Raw genomic sequence first — 12,254 nt, forward strand, 5'->3', positions numbered from 1 at the left:
TTCCCGCCACAACTGGTAGGGAAGGCCATATCTCAAGTGGCCTCATCGCATTGCATCACCCCTATTTTCTGCTACCTTCTTCTCTGAGGGAGATTGAAACCCTTCTTTGTGCCATCTGAAGTCATTATCCTCTCAGAGGGGCATTGGCTTATCACTGCTCCTCCTCTGTTTTTTGGACCAAACTTTGTAGAACAGTTAACAAGCAGTGTGACTGGTGGGGCAGCTTCCCGGTGAGGTGAAACCCTTCTCACTAGAGGCTGCTCCCTGTTGCTTTCTGCGTACAGCATAGGGCATGTTTTCTGTGCATGTGGCGAGGGGAGACTGGGACGTGAAATGCTGATCACTGTCACCGATGGACCTGGGACTCCTGTGGCCGTGGTTGAGTGTCAGCTGGTTTTCTAGGGAGGCGATAAAGGAGGTTTGAAAGGGGGTGGGAAAAGAAAAAGAAAAAAGAAACAATAAATTTAGTTTACATTAAACAAAGAGAAGAAAGGGGTTGGGAATCACCTTTTGATTGAGTTCCTACATTGTTGGGCATTGTGTTAAAGACTTAATGGTAGGCTACCTTACGCTTTTTTTTCACAGTGAGGCTAATTATAACTGGTTTTATGTAAGACCATACATAATGGAAGGAGAAGACCTACTGGATATTGATTCAAGTACATAGTTCCTTAGAGGAACTTGACTTGGTTGGAAAACAAGGACTTCACTCCTATCTGCTTAGAGGATAAACTTGCCAGACAATTTAAGCTATATTTAAGAATTATTTTTACAGTCTTGTGAGCCATTCTGGGTGAGATCCAAATCACCACTTGCCTTCCTGAGAGATCCCCTCAGCCTCAGTAGGCATCCAGAGGAGGAGGCAGGAGGAGTGGGAGCCACCAGGAGCGTCACCCTGTCTCAGTTCTCTGCACAACGGCCATAACCGGAGGCCATTTTCCCTTTCTCTTCCTCCTCCAACAACCCCCAATCGAGAACAGTCTCAGAAAGGATTAGCCACTGTGTCACTGGCAAGGGCATAGACTGTCCAGTGAATATATTACCTGTTCACAGACTAGCAAAATGCTCATCTCCTTAACCTTGTGATTTGTAAGATCTGCAGTGATTTCTGCTACAGAAGGAGACATTTCTGAAGTGCCTCCATAGAGAGAGGCAGGAGAGTGGCCCTTGTACTTTTCCTGTGCATATATTGTGACCCTCAGATAGTACATCTAACCACCACTTCTTTGTTTTTCCTTTTTTTAAATTCAAGTATAGTTAGCATACAGCGTTATATGAGTTTCAAGTGTACAATATAGTGATTCAAGAATTCAATACATTTCTCAGTGCCAATCATGGTAATTTACTCTTAATCTCATCTATGCCACCATCCTTCACCCACCTCCTCTCTATATTTAAGAGTCTGCTTTTTGTTTATTTCTCTTTTTTGTTCATTTGTTTTGTTTCTTAAATTTCACATATGAGTGAAATTATATGATATTTGTCTGCTCTGACTGACTTCTTTCACTTAGCATTATATCCTGTAACTCCATCCATGTTGTTGCAATGGCAAGACTTTGCAACAAAAGGCTGAGTAATATCCCATTATATATAAATACCACATCTTCAAGGCACCTGGGTAGCTCAGTTGGTTAACTGTCTGACTTCAGCTCAGGTCAAGATCTCAGGGTTCGTGGGTTTGAGCCCTGCATCAGGCTCTGTGCTAACAGAGCCTGGAGCCTGCTTCAGATTCTGTGTCTCTCTTTCTCTACCCCTTCCCCCGCTCATGGGTGGACACTTGGGCTGCTTCCATAATTTGGCTGTTGTAAATAATGCAGCAGTAAACATAGGGGTGCATGTATCTTTTCAAGTTAGTGTTTTTGTTTTCTTAGTGTAAATACCAGGTAGTGAAATTATGGGATCATATTGGTAGTTCTACTTTTAATTTTTTGAGGAACCTCCATACTCTTTTCCACAGTGGTTACACCAGCTTGCATTCCCATGAACAGTGCACAAGAGTTCCTTTTTCTCCACATCCTCACTCGCCAACACTTATTTCTTATGTTTTTTGTTTTAACCATTCTGATGAGTGTGAGGTGGTACCTCATTGTGGTTTTGATTTGCATTTCCCTGATAATGAATGATGTTGAGCATCTTTTCATGGGTCTATTGGCCATCTGTATGTCTTTGGGAAAATGTCTATTCATGTTGTCTGTCCATTTTTTATTGGATTGCTTGGGGGGTTTGGGGGTTGAGTTATGTAAGTTTTTTATATATTTTGGATATTAATAACCTCTTATCGGATACATCACTTGCAAAACATTCTCATTCAGTATGTTGTCTTTTTGTTTTGTTGATGGTTTCCTTCACTACACAAAAGCTTTAAATTTTGGGGTAGTCCCAATAGTTTAATCTTGCTTTTGTTTCCCTTCCTTATCATGAAAAATGTTGCTATGGCTGATGTTAGAGAAATGACTGCCTGTGCTTGGGGTGTCTCTCACATCTGCTCTGGTCTGAATTCCATGGATTACTGTATTAGTTTTCTAAGGCTGCTATAACAAAGTATCACAAACTGCGTGTTTTAAAACAACAGACATTTGTTTTGCCCATGTTCTAAAGGCTAGAAGTCTGAAATCAAGGTGTCAGCAGGGCCATGCTCCATTTTCCTTACTTCTTCCTAGTTTCTGGTGGTTGCTGGGAGCTTCCCTTGGCTTGTAGAAACATCTCTCTGGTGTCTGCTTCCTGACTCCCTTGTCGTGTGGTTTTCTCCCCCCGTGTGACTCTATCCGTGTCTCCTCTCCTGTCCTTGTAAGGACATCAGTCATATTGAATGTAGGTCCATGCTAATCCAATATCATCTTGTCCTAAATCATTTCATCTGCGGCAACCCCATTTTCAGATACAGTCACATTCTGTGGTTCCAGGTATGGACATGACTTTGGAGGACACTATTCAACCCAGTATAATTATTTTTAAAACGCTTTATTTCTGACTTCCCATCCATTTCTTCCTCACATTCCTTTCTGGACAGATGTCAGCGCAGCCACTCCTGCTGATTCAGCATCATTGCTCAGCGACCATTCAGATGCCAGATCCACCCAGCCCTCCTATCCTCTGAGTGGCACCACACAACTGAGTGGGACACCAGAACCTGGGTACCATGGCAGCAGTGGCCCATGGGATGAGACGAGGCCTCAGAAAATGAACGCGTCTGGGTGCCTCTCCTCCTTCTCCTCATTGTACCGGCCCAACTCCAAGCCTTCTGGTAAACACAAAAGAGTATATGGTGACAATGGAGCCTATGGATGGGGGCGAACACATTCTTCCTGGGCCCAAGGATTCTTATTCCCCTGTTAGATCCTGGCTCACAGAAGTGGGTGAGATGAAGGGACAGTATCCTGTGGCTCAGCCAGAGAACAAGATTCCAGCCCAGTGCTGGTCCTTTCTAAGTGCGTCTCCCATTCCCCTTACCCAGAGATTCACGCTGAGCAGGAGAACCCAGGAAGTCAGGGGCATTCTGAGGTGCTCTACAGACAGGATGAGTTGCCTCGTATTCATATGCTCCCTTTGCCCTGTGCTACAATCTTCTGCGGCCTACATGTAGACTGTTCTTGGAGTTCCCAGCTCAAGCTACCCTGGGGAAGATCTTCCTTTGGTCAAGAGCTATTTATTGTAGGATGGGAGACTATTTCTACAGTTATACACACATGCCCTTTGTATGCAATTACTGAGTCAGTCTTGCCTCTCAAATTTTGCTAGTAGTTTAGAGCCAGGCATCCTGGCACCAGTGACCCAGGGTGCGCCCATGGAGAAGAATGGCTTGAAGGAGCTCAGTGTAACAATAAGACATTTGAAATTCTCAGAAAAACCTGACCCTAAGCAAGATGTCCTAGTGGATGAAGCCTATTCTTGGCCTCTTTTTCCTTCCCTTTGTGCATCCTCTGACTTCTTCAGAGGTGCTCCTTTCTCTCCTATTCCTCCTTCAGGTCCTGATACCTCCCCAGGCCCTTCCTTGTCACTCTTCACCAAAAGTGGTTAAAGGAAAATACTCAGCATCCCTTATTATTCATTGCCTGATTTAATTTCATATGCATTTACTCTAGCCTTTCTATTAGTGGATGGGTGGTAAAGGTTTTCAGTCAGGGATCATCAGGTAGGATAGGTATGAGGTAGAGAGGAGGCCTCTGGACTGTGACCAAAGGAGGTAGACCAACTGGCCAGTCCTGCCTGGAGACCTGTAGCAGTTTCCACCCTTGTTTTCCAGCCCAGGATCCATCTCCCTCAGATGTACTCAGCCTTCATCTGGGAGAAGGCCCTGTGGAGTTTCCTTCCAGAGGGCCATCTTGTGTTTGAAAGCCCAGGAGCTCTTTAAACAAAGCTGCCTGGTGCTTCCTGGTGCCCAGGTGAGAGAAGGAAGTTGACAGGAGTACAGGGATGGGCAGGGATCTTGCAGAGAAGTCCTGGGCAGGCTCCATAGCTGCCTGTGAGCAAGTGGCCTTCCTCACCTCCTACCTCTCCCATGTCTTGGTGGGATGCAACAGGGGCTGACCTACTGGAAAAGAACCTTGTTGAGATCCAGAACCTGCGCCAGCGCCTGGAGGAGTCCGTCTACATCAACGACCGCCTGCAGCAGAGGCTGGGACACGTGCTCAGCAGTGCCGACCGAGGAAAAAGTAGGAAAGGCCAAAACTGGTTCCATCCACATCTAGAGTCTCACAAGGGCATTTAGGTTTGCAGTTAAAAAGCACATCAGTGTGCTGTACCCTAGTCTTCCTCACAGTCCACCAGAGAGGGAAGCAGGGCAGGCGCCATTGTCCCTACTCTATAAATGAAGACACTGTCTTGCCCGAGGCAGGGCTGTGTCTCACGCCCAGCACTGTCTGACATGATGCCCATTCTTGTGACTCCCTGTACATCCTGGTGCCACACCTGGCTTCTGGCCTGACTGGCAAGTGGTGGAACCAAGACTTGCCATGATGCCCACGTCAGCTGAGGGTGGACCACATCCCACCTTCACGCCACCACCACAGGTTCTGGGTACCACCTGCCACTTCCCATATGCAAATGGCCCATGTTCCTGTGCTTTCCACATGATGCTCTCACTTGGAGACTGGTACTTCCACATCCCTTCTCCCTTGCCAAGCTCAGAAGAATGGCGACCAGGGCCCCTACAACCTCACAGCGGCAGCTGAGTGGTGGGCAAGTCCGTCCCGCAACTGCAGCCACTGTGCATGAGTGTTTGGTCCAGTGTGGTGTGACTCAGCCACATCACAACCGTTTCCCAGTTCAGGCAGCCCCCAGGTTTTCTGCATGGCTGAGCCTGTAACTTTGGTGTATACAGGAAAGTACATCTTTGAGAGCATCTGTTTCCCAGATGTATGACTTTTTTGTTGTTTTTTGTTTTTTTACTCCCTGTGACAGTATCCACCTCTGGCTTCCATGGGTAGAACCCAGAGTCTGTGCCTCAGCTCTGCAACTAGAAAAGGGCCTTTGGGAAAGCAAACTGGAGCCTTCGGGCTGACAGAGGGCAAACCCCAAACTTGGTCACTTTCATGTTCCACCTTTCCACAGCAGTACCCAGTTGCAGAAGCAAGCAGAAGAGGCTGGAGAGTAAAAAAATTGCCCAGCCCCACACGGGCCAAAATTGTAAGTTATTTTCAATTTGGATAAGGCTGCTTCTTATAAGGGCCTGTCTACACATTCCTGGACTCTAAACTCTAGGAGTCACTAGCTCTGGGAAATTTACATTTCATGTATTTGTCCCTTGCTCTGTGCAATAACCAGGGAGTCACTGGCTGCAAACTGGATACCAGTTTGGTGTCTCCCTCCCTCCCTTTCCACTTCCAGCTGAGTGTGAATAAGGAAGGAAAGGGAGGTCAGTTTCTGTTTGGAGCAGTCAGTGTAGAGAGTTCCCTGAGCGCTTCCTGATGTCATTGCAGCTCTGTCTCTCCTTCCGTAGGCAGTGCCCAGTCAGCTCCAGAGGTCTCCCCAGCCACCCCTCACACATGCGCTCAGAGTCACTCTTGCTGCTCTGCTCAGGACACCTTGTGACGTGATGTCTGGATGGTCCGGAAGAAGGTTCTCCAGAACTTACCCAGCCCTATCAACAGCATTCTTGGGTGTGAACTTGGAGGCATCGACATCACCTTTAAATGAATGGATCAAATTAATAAATTCTTATTTAAAAATTATTGTTTACATATATTTATTGAATTCCTATAAAGAGTAAAATTTGTGAGGAAAGAATACAACCCATAATGGCCAGAAGTTCATAGAAAAGGTTAAAGAAAAAATGAGATTTCGCTATTAGTTACTTAATTTTTTTGCAGAGCACTTCTTTATTATGACAATATATAAAACAAACATAACTTTAAATGTTTATAACTACAACTGTACATTACTAGGACTGCTAGTATTGTTCAGCTTGCTCAAATTTAGGGGAATAGCTTATATGTAATTCTTGAAATTCACTGACCTTCATAAAAATGTGGGATTGAAATGCATGTATACATTTTTCATGTATATAAATTTCACTCTCCTGACTTTATTCCCAGTCTCAGCATTTTCATACATCTTTGGGGAGTTAACCAAACTCAAGGCCTTTTGTTCCTAAGAGAACTGGCAAGATTATGTTTGCCAATGGCAACATCCTTAAAAGTTAATAATAATCACTGATCACCAATAGATTTTTTACCTCGTTCCTTCTTTCTTTAGGGCAAACGAGCTTTTACCTGGGCATTCAGTCCAACCCCCAAAGACTGAATATCCTTCAAACACCTCCCTGAAAAGCACTGTAGGGGCATGTGGGTGGCTCAGTTGGTTGAGCGTCTGACTTCAGCTCAGGTCATGATCTCATGGGTTGGTGAGTTCAAGCCCCACATCACTTCGGATCCTCTGTCCGCACCACCCCCCCCAACGCCTCTCCCATGCTCACGTTCTCTCTCTCAAAAATAAACATTAAAAAAAAAAAATTAGGGGCGCCTGGGTGGCGCAGTCAGTTAAGTGTCCGACTTCAGCCAGGTCACGATCTCGCGGTCCATGAGTTCGAGCCCCGCGTCGGGCTCTGGGCTGATGGCTCAGAGCCTGGAGCCTGTTTCCGATTCTGTGTCTCCCTCTCTCTCTGCCCCTCCCCCGTTCATGCTCTGTCTCTCTCTGTCCCAAAAATAAATAAATGTTGAAAAAAAAAAAATTAAAGCACTTTAGCCATTTCCTTTTTTTTTTTTTTTTTACTTTATTTTTTAAATTTACATCCAAGTTAGCATATAGTGCAACAGTGATTTCAGGAGTAGATTCCTTAGTGCCCCTTACCCATTTAGCCTCTCCCCCCTCCCACAACCCCTCCAGTAACCCTCTGTTTGTTCTCTATATTTAAGAGTCTTTTATGTTTTGTCTCCCTCCCTGTTTTTATATTATTTTTGCTTCCCTTCCCTTATGTTCATCTGTTTTGTCTCTTAAAGTCCTCATATGAGTGAAGTCATATTTGTCTTTCTCTGACTAATTTCACTTAGCATAATACCCTCTAGCTCCATCCACATAGTTGCAAATGGCAAAATTTCATTCTTTTTGATTGGATACACACTCCATTGTGTATATGTACCACATCTTTTTTGTCCATTCATCCATCGATGGACATTTGGGCTCTTTCCATACTTTGGCTATTGTCAATAGTGCTGCTATGAACATTGGGGTGCATGTGCATGTGCCCCTCTGAAACAACACCTGTATCCCTTGGATAAATGCCTAGTAGTGCAATTGCTGGGTTGTAGGGTAGTTCTATTTTTAGCTTTTTGAGGAACCTCCATACTGTTTTACAGAGTGGCTGCACCAGTTTGCATTCCCACCAGCAGTGCGAAAGAGATCCTCTTTCTCTGCATCCTCACCAACATCTGTTGTTGCCTGAGTTGTTAATGTTAGCCGTGCTGATAGGTGTGAGGTGGTATCTCATTATGGTTTTGATTTGTATTTCCCTGATGATGAGTGAGGTTGAGCATTTTTTCATGTGTTGGTTGGCCATCTGAATGTCTTCTTTGGAGACGTGTCTATTCATGTCTTTTGCCCGTTTCTTCACTGGATTATTTGGTTTTTGGGTGTTGCATCTGATAGTTCTTTGGATAGTAAATCCTTTATCTGGTATGTCATTTGCAGATATCTTATCCCATTCTGTCAGTTGCCTTTTAGTTTTGCTGATTGTTTACATTGCTGTGCAGAAGATTTTTATTTTGATGAGGTCCCACTAGTTCATTTTTGCTTTTGTTTCCCTTGCCTCTGGAGGTGTGTTGAGTAAGAAGTTGCTGCAGCCAAGGTCAAAGAGGTGTTTGCCTGCTTTCTCCTCTAGGATTTTGATGGCTTCCTGTCTTATGTTTAGGTCTTTCATCCATCTTGAGTTTATTTTTGTGTATGGTATAAAAAAGGGGTCCAGGTTCATTCTTCTGCATGTCGCTGTCCAGTTTTCCCAGCACCATTTGCTGAAGAGACTGTCTTTATTCCATTGGATATTCTTTCCTGCTTTGTCAAAGATTAATTGGCTGTTTGTGGGTCCATTTCTGGGTTCTCTATTTTGTTCCATTGATCTGAGTGTCTGTTTTTGTGCTATAGCCATTTCCATTTTTATAGTAAGGTGAGGATTGTACCCCTCAATCTGAAAGTCTTTAACCTTGAAGTCATCAATTGTCTCAACTTTTCAAAGGATCTTAAGCTTCGGGAAAGGCCCTGGTTCTCACTGAAGCTGCATTTTCAGCAGCTCAACATGACTCAGGTAAATATGTGCATCTCCCAAAGTATGTATGAAGTCATTGGGCTTCAGGCCTGTGATGTGTACCATCCTGTAGGTGAGCAGGGCATAGCTGGTGACACTGGAGGGCACAACCAGGCCCATGTCTCCTGAGCTCCGGTACAGCTGACAGGACAGCTCACCATTTTCCAGGTAGAACTGGCAAAGAGAATGGCAGAGAAGAGCCATTAAAGGAAGATCTTTTGGATTCCACCCACACAGGATGATTCTTCTGTCATTATAGTTGGTTTTGATTGTGTCAATCACCTTTTGCAGTTGGTCTACTCCTTGACCAGAATAATCTGAATTCTTATCTTTGTATTTTCCACTGAAAGTTATAAACTGGGCCTAACTCCCCTTCTTCTCTGTTGCAGAATACCAGCTGTCCAAGAGGTCTCAGGACCCATTTGAGCCCCAGATTTTCACTCCCTTGGAAGACAGTTCCCAAGCGTTTGTGGATCCCTTGATAAACCACAGCAACTCGTCCAAAACACCCTTCTAGGATACAGGTTTGATTGTCAGCAGAGGAAATTCATCCCATGGCCTGGAGTGCACCTGCATACCCAGCACCAGCAGCATGCTGGTACCTGTGTGGTCATCCTTCTGGAGCCCACAGTGCAGGATGTGCTCCGTCTGCCCCAAGTACCACAGCACCCTGTTTGGTGGTGGCCAGAGATCCTTCCCCACTTCCACACAGGCGGGCTGAGACCTTGAGCGCTGCCGGTGGGAGCTGGGGGCCAGTGTGGTGCTGGCACAGCTGCAGGGCCCGGATGGGACCCCAGCGGGGGGCGGTGAGCAAGGTAGTGCGGGCCCTTCCACACCTCTTTTCCCACTGTGTCTGCCGTGACCTCTCTTAGCTATTTCTGTTTCAGACAACTAGACTACAAAGGCTCAGGGAGTGTTAGAGCTATTGAGAGTGGGACTGTGGGACTCCTTGACCCCATCACGTGCTTAGAAAGAACAGAAAAACTATCACACATCAAAAGGTAGTAGGACAAAATTTGAAAGTGTTAATGGAGACCATTTGCCAGACCCAGGTGAACTCCAAGAGAACAATGGAGTCATTCAAAGTCATGAAGATCACAAGAGTTGCCTCAAGCCTGGAGAATAGCAATTGTCAAATTTTCAGAATGATGGAAATAATATATTTTAATATCTATAGAAGAGTGAGTTTTGTTTTGATCTTTTGCAAACCAGGAACAAAATGATATTAACTCGATGGTATGTGAGCACATAGAAAAGATGGTCACTGATAACACAAATGGGTTCACCAAGGTAAGCCACGTGACTAAATTAGCAAGTCAGAAGAATTGGCCTCAGAGAGCTGAGCCAGGGAGAAAAATTAGGCCCATGTGCTCTACAATGGTCATGGCCTAACTTGATTTTATTATTCTTTAATGCTTGTTTATTTTTGAGAGAGAGAGCATAGGATGGGGTGCAGAGAGAGGAAGAGAGAGGATCCCAAGCAGGCTCCGCACTGTCAGTGCAGAGCCTGATATGGGGCTCGATCTCATGAACTAAATTTAACATTTGATTATTCACATGACCTGAGCCAAAATCAAGAGTCAGAGGCTTAACCAACTGAGCCAGCCAGGCACCCCAAGGATACTACCTTTATCAGGAGTTTATCACAAGGGCACCCGCACTACTTCAGCAGCTCCCTGCAACCTCACCAATCTCCTACAAACGTACCTGGCACATCCCCTGATGCCTGCATACTAAATTCAGTTTCCTGGAACTCAGCTTTCACTCTTATTTCACTGAACCCAGATAAGTGCAGGGTGACTAGGGGCCATTATATGTCCCTAGTGAGCAGCTCCACCTCAGATACCAATAGTGATCCTCCCTCCACCTTTTCCTTAGATCTTTTTTTTTTAAGTTTATTTATTTTGAGAGAGCAAGAGTGAGTAGGGGAGGGGCAAAGAGAGAGGGAGAGAAAGAATCCCAAGCAGGCTCCATTCTGTCAGTGCAAAGCCCCACACAGAGCTTGAACCCACGAACCACGAGACCATGCCCTGAGCAGATGGGTCCGACACTTAATAAATAGCCACCCAGGTGCCCCAGCTTTGCCTTAGATCTTAATGTCAGTGTGGGCGGTGACTGGGCTCACCTTCTTGCTGACAGTTCCCAAGTGCTAAGAAGCCAAATTCTCCTCTTCTTTATCCCCTTCCCAATCTGGGCTCATCAGAGCACTCCGAGGAATTCTGAGAAGGCTCTCAGATCCTCTCAATCCCAGCTTCAAAAGCTCAGACTGAAGGTAGAACAAAAGGAGTGACAGTAGTTTTTATAGAACCGGAAAGAGAAGTGACAGAAGAGCTTGCATTTCCAGGAAGATTGTCCTTTCAGATAAAGCCTCCAAATAAAATGGCCCTCATTTCATGAGCTGCAAATGACTAGGGCAAGACAAATGGTACCTACATTTAGAGACTCCAGTATACCTGATCATAGGATACAATCCCAGTCCTCACTGGAGGGGTTATAGAATATAAAGACTGTACTCTGTATTACTTTCCTTAAAAAAATAACAAATCCTGACATCTTAAAAACATCTGGCCCCAAAGATTCAAATCAGATTTCATGGGTCTTCACTGTATTACTTATAGCTGATTGTCTCCACCATCTGTGGTAGGGTCTGGATTGCCACTATTATTTTGTGTTTTGCTTGAGGCAAACAATGTGGGCTCTCAGGTATTTAAGCCAGTCTCAAATTCTTCATCTCCTAACACCCTAATAATAAAATCTGTCTCATCTGGTGGTTGAAAGCATTGTGATAGTCTACAGAAAAATCACCAAATTAATAATGGCAATGCATCTCATACTTGAGATCTCTTGTGTTTGGCAGTGTTTTAAAATTGCAAAATGCTTTTACATGCATTACTGTTCCACTTGATATGCATCAGTTTTTTGCCTTCTCCAATCACTGTGGACTAAATCTTTACTTTCTCGGGAGGGATTTCTCAGACCTTATCCTCTCAGCGTTCCTTCTCAATCCAATCTCCCCTGTCTTCACAAGGATGTGGACATTGCCCTCAGCAACCCAATCTCCTTATGTGGTTAGCTTCTGTTTTGTTTTAATGGAGGGATGTTTGGTTAGGTCTTCCCCTCTCCCGTCTTCTCTCTTTCTCTACTGCAGTGTGAGCCAGCCCTTTGTCTTAGTTACTATTGGGCACACTCACCTACCATCAAGGTGTGAGCAAGAAACCAAGCCATACTTATCAGAAAAAGGATCATTTTAATCAAGATGCTGTTGACAAGATGGCTTTTCTCACGAGGTCAGCCCAGGGCACAGAGGTGATCACATCTGTGGCTCTTGGGTCCACTTCTTCCTTATTGCCACATGGAGCTCAAAGTGGAGGTTGAGCAAAAGAAATTGGAGTGACAGTAGCTTTCATATTAATGAAACCTTCCGGTTAGAAGGAGACACAACAGTTTTACCATTATTCTTTTTTCTATCCCACATATTTGTCAATCACTAATGCTTTTGTGAGGTCTTACTTCAGGGTTT

At 44.8% G+C, this 12,254-nt stretch overlaps 1 protein-coding gene and 1 pseudogene across 5 annotated transcripts in view; one reads left to right on the forward strand and one right to left on the reverse strand.

Annotated features, from left to right (window-relative positions):
• Window positions 1-6,170, forward strand: part of LOC125159528 (myomegalin-like) — a 50,063-nt gene extending 43,893 nt beyond the window's left edge. For 2 of the 5 annotated variants that reach the window (XM_047848012.1, XM_047848015.1), the window contains 4 exons: window positions 3,011-3,244; window positions 4,521-4,652; window positions 5,551-5,625; window positions 5,939-6,170. In XM_047848012.1, the coding sequence (XP_047703968.1) occupies window positions 3,011-3,244; window positions 4,521-4,652; window positions 5,551-5,625; window positions 5,939-6,030 (533 nt within the window). In that variant the 3' untranslated portion in view covers window positions 6,031-6,170. The remainder of the gene's footprint in view (window positions 1-3,010; window positions 3,245-4,520; window positions 4,653-5,550; window positions 5,626-5,938) is intronic. The other 3 variants (XM_047848013.1, XM_047848016.1, XM_047848014.1) reach the window with 3 other exon arrangements.
• A 477-nt stretch (window positions 6,171-6,647) lies between these two features.
• LOC125159447 (thymidylate synthase-like) lies at window positions 6,648-10,466 on the reverse strand (annotated as a pseudogene).
• Between the last annotated feature and the right edge of the window lie 1,788 nt (window positions 10,467-12,254).

This window comes from Prionailurus viverrinus, unplaced genomic scaffold (genome assembly GCF_022837055.1).
Source record: "Prionailurus viverrinus isolate Anna unplaced genomic scaffold, UM_Priviv_1.0 scaffold_50, whole genome shotgun sequence".
Lineage (NCBI taxonomy): Eukaryota > Metazoa > Chordata > Mammalia > Carnivora > Felidae > Prionailurus > Prionailurus viverrinus.